Raw genomic sequence first — 4,318 nt, 5'->3', positions numbered from 1 at the left:
GAAGTGGAAACTTGGACAGATGACTAGGCTGGAGCATAAATATATTGCTTGAGAATGCAGGGGTGTAATCAGGAAGGATAAAGTGCAATTGGAATTGAAGCTAGCAAGGGATATGAAGGGTAACAATAAAGATTTCAATGGGCTTGTTAGCAATATGAAGGTGATCAGGGAGGTTTTGGGCCCCTTACTGGATGAGGAACGTAACGCTTCCAGTATCCTGAAATAATTATTCTGTGTCTTTTGAACAAGCCTGTTATTGCTAAATATCTTTTGAAATAATGGGTGCGCTATTCTGACGTCTCTGTAAACCTTCTTCCATGAAAATTAAGGGATATTTCAGACTAGCGATTTATTTTGAAATAAGCAATGTTGAAATAATCTACACAATTTGCTTATTGTGCAAATAGTGTAGCTTGTTTTGAGATAAGGGTGCAGTGTAGACGCATCCTTAGTAGCTGATGATGTGGGAAAAGCTGAAGTACTCCATGCTTTTTTTGCCTCTCTCTTGACAGACAAGGTCAGCTCCCAGACTACTGCACTAGGCAACACAGTATGGGAAGGAGGTGGGCAACCCTTGGTAGAGAAAGAATAGGTTAAGAACTATTAGAAAAGTGAGACATACACAAATCCATGAGGCCAGATTTAATGCCTCCAAGGGTACTGAGGGAGTTGGCAAATGTCATTGCAGAGCCTTTGGCCGTTATCTTTGAAAACTCGAGGTGGTCGGGGGAGGTCCCGGGCGACTGGAAAAAGGCAAACGCAGTGCCATCTTTTGAAAAAGGAAGAAAGACAATCCAGGGAACTACAAACCAGTCAGCTGCACCTTCGTCCCCAGAAAAACCACGTAGGGGATCTTCAAGGAATCCATTTTGAAGCACTTGGAAGAGCACTGTGTGTTGCTCTCCTGATGGGCCATTACCATAACTCTGTATCTTAGCTGGGGAGACCAGAGAATCTGGCCCCACAGGACAGTGTGGTGGAGTTCCCCTTCCCCCGGGGTAGGAAGTCAATCTCAGTGGCATGACCAGCACACTGCGGAACAACTTCAATGGGAGCCCTGTGATCCAACCTGTGACAGGGAGCGTCTCTGTCAATGGGCACTGCTGGGTGCACAGACATCTGCCCTGCACAGGAGGAAACAACAGCTGCCGGGGGGTGACATGATGAGCCCTGGATCCAAAGGGGAATGCCAGACTCCGCCCCGGGACATGATTGGCTGAGCACATTTCTCCTCCCACCTCCCCTCAGGGATAAATCAGGTCCCCGTGCCTGCAGACTGGCATTGCCTGGGCGCAGGATCGGGCAGAGCAGCCTCCTACCTCCCTTCTCTGTTTTCTGGTCACTCTGCAGGTGAAAAACATGGTGAAGCTGCAACTGTGGCTCCTCGTCTTCACTGGCCTCTCAGGAGCCGTTGCCCAGACAGGTAGGGGCAGCGCCGGCTGCACCAGGAGGCCAAGCCCTGGCTGGGCAGAGAACGACCCAGCTGAGCGTGGGCTCCAGGGGGTAACTGAACGGCTGCCTCACTCTACCAAGGACACTGCGTCTGGTCAGAAACACTCGCTGTAGCTACAGCCCTGTTGAGTCAGACCTCAGGGTACGGTGCACAGGCTGTTCCTAGGGGTGGCAGCAGGGCTTTGGGGAGAAGCAACGCTGGCATGTGGCAGGCCTGGCCTTTGACCCAGGGTTCTGTGAGGGTGAGGAAGGGGAGACCTGGCCGCACTCCTCGACTTTAGCTGGTGCTGCGGGCCAGCACAGAGCAGCTCAGATAAGTGCGGGCCCAGGCCTAACCCAGACAGAGCTCTACCCAAAGATTTCCCCTGACGGTCGGGCTGCCAGGCATCCAGTTTTCCAGCAGGGCACCCGAGTAACCGAGGACACTGGTGGCTCCGGCTAACACTGCCAACCGGCCGGTTAAATGGGGTGTCTGCAGCAGGGAAGCCGCCAGCATGTCTGGCTCATAGGCAGAGGCTCAGCTGTGCTGCTCCCTCCTGCAGACACCACCCAGCTCCGGAGCTTCCATTGTCTGGGACCCACAGCCAATGGGTCTGACAGAGGCCGGGGCAACATAGGGAGCCACCTGGCTGCACCTCTGCCTAGAAGCAGGGGGGAGAAGCTACCACTTCTTGGGAGATACCTGAGGTAAGAACCTCTGGGGCCTGCACCCCAGCCCCGTTCCTACTCTTCAGCCGCCTGCCCCAGCCCTGAGCCCCCTCCCAGAGCCTGCAACCATCCCACATTCTGAACCCCTCAGCTCAAGCCCTGGACCCCGTCCAGTACACAAACTGCCTCCTGGAGCCCGCACCCCGTCCCTCACCACAGTCCCTTGCCCCAACCACTCCAACATGCTGTACCTTCAGGTCCATCCTGGAACTCTCTGCTGAGCCCCAAACCCTTCTTGCAGCCCCACCCCAGAGACCCCACATGCAACCAGAGCTCTCCCACCCTCCCCCATCCCAACCCCCTGCCTAGGCCTGGTGAAAATGAGTGAAGGTGGGGGAGAGTGAGCAATGCTGTGGGCGGGGGGATGGAGTGAATGGGAGTGGGCCTTGGAAAAGGGGAGGGTACCCAGAGAAGGACTGAGGTGGGGCAGGGAAAGGGTGTTTCGGTTTTTTGCAATAAGAAATTTGGGAATCCTGTCTGAGAGCTGAGTACAGTCCCAGGGCTGGGAAGCAGGGCGAGGCCCAGGGCTGGAGTACTAGTCACTGGGGAACATTAGAAAGTTGCATTAATAAGAACCTGTCGGCATGATGAGATCTCAGCTGTTGCCTTTTGCGTCTCCACACAGATCTTGAAGGGCAGGCGTTTATTTTCCCCAGGGAATCTGCTGATGCCCACGTTGTCCTGGAGATGAATTGCAACCGTCCTCTACAGAACTTCACCGTGTGTCTCAGATATTTCACAGATCTGACCCGGCCCTACAGCCTCTTCTCCTATGCAAGCAGGGCCCAAGAAAACGAGATCCTCCTCTTCAAAGAGAAACCCGGGGAGCTCTCACTGACTGTTGGGGGGGAATGGGTGGTCTTCACATTCCCAGAAAACGCAGGCACAAGCAGAGGCTGGGAGCACGTCTGTGCCAGCTGGGAATCTGCCACCGGCATAGCCGAGCTCTGGGTGAACTGGAATCCCTTACCTAGGAAGGGGCTGCAGAAAGGCTACTCTGTCAGCAACCGGGGTCTGGTTGTCCTGGGGCAGGAGCAGGACTCTGTTGGGGGTGGGTTTGATGCCAAGCAGTCATTTGTAGGGGAACTTACTAAAGTGAATATGTGGGACCTGGTCACCGCGAGGGATGCTGTGCGGGCTGCCAGCGCTGATTCACAGTTGCCCCACTCTGACCTGAGCTGTGATGATTTGCAGTATCAGATAAAGGGCTATGTGGTATTGAAACCCCTGCTGAGATAAGGGCCCTATTGAAATGGAGCCTGGCCTTGGAAACCGGGGTCTGACCATCTAACTCTACACCCCATGTGAGCATGGCAGAGATTAGCGATGCACATAGTTCTGTGGCTTCTGTGCAAAACTAGGGTGTGTCTAGACTACCTAGTTTTGTCGACAAAAGTGGACTTTTGTCGACAAAACTATACCAGCGTCTACACTACCGCTGAGTTCTGTCGACATAACGTCGACAGAACTCAGCAGTTTTGTCGACGCTGGTAAACCTCATTTTACGAGGCATAACACCTTCTGTCGACAGAACTCTGTCGACAGAAGGTGTTATTGCCTGTAACGTTGCGTCCAGACTACGGAGTTCTGTCGACAAAGCAGCTTGCTTTGTCGACAGAACTCAATGTGTCTGGATGCTCTTTGTTGACGGAAGTTTTGTCGACAGTATCTGTCGACAAAACTTCCGTCGACAAAACGCGGTAGTCTAGACGTACCCCTAGTGTTAACCTCTATTCTTGTGACTCCTCCCCTCTGATGCTTGTGTCATTTGGGTATTTCCCTCTGTCCAAAGCCTGGTCTGACTTTGTATCCCAATAAATGAACTGATTTGCTTCCCTGCAGCCTGAGGTGTAGTGAGAATCCCAGCCCAACCCAGTGGATGCAGTCTAAGAAAGGGAACTCGGCTTGTGTCCCGTTCTGTCTATGGGCTCTCAGAGTATGTCTAGAGTACAGCCATGTAAATGAGCTTTCTAGACATAGGGAAATGAAGCGGTGATTTAAATAATTGTCACTTCATTTACATCAAAATGGCCACCGCGCTGTGCCGATCAGCTGTTTGGCGGCACAGCGTGGTAGTCTGAACGCTCTGTGGTCGACAAGGGAAAGTTCATCTACATGGCACCGTCGACGGAACCATGTAGTCTAGACATACCCTGAG

At 53.0% G+C, this 4,318-nt stretch overlaps 1 protein-coding gene across 1 annotated transcript; it reads left to right on the top strand.

Moving 5' to 3' along the window:
• Positions 1-1,339: 1,339 nt before the first annotated feature.
• On the top strand, positions 1,340-3,597 carry LOC102456263 (mucosal pentraxin-like). The gene is made up of 2 exons (XM_089772607.1): positions 1,340-1,423; positions 2,786-3,597. Exons 1-2 carry the CDS (start codon positions 1,360-1,362, stop codon positions 3,397-3,399), a joined length of 678 nt encoding a protein of 225 aa, XP_089628733.1. The 5' UTR covers positions 1,340-1,359; the 3' UTR covers positions 3,400-3,597.
• Positions 3,598-4,318: the final 721 nt, after the last annotated feature.

This window comes from Pelodiscus sinensis, chromosome 22, assembly GCF_052426305.1.
Source record: "Pelodiscus sinensis isolate ZL-2025 chromosome 22, ASM5242630v1, whole genome shotgun sequence".
Classification (NCBI taxonomy): Eukaryota; Metazoa; Chordata; order Testudines; family Trionychidae; genus Pelodiscus; species Pelodiscus sinensis.
This window is presented reverse-complemented; position numbering and strand designations above follow the sequence as displayed.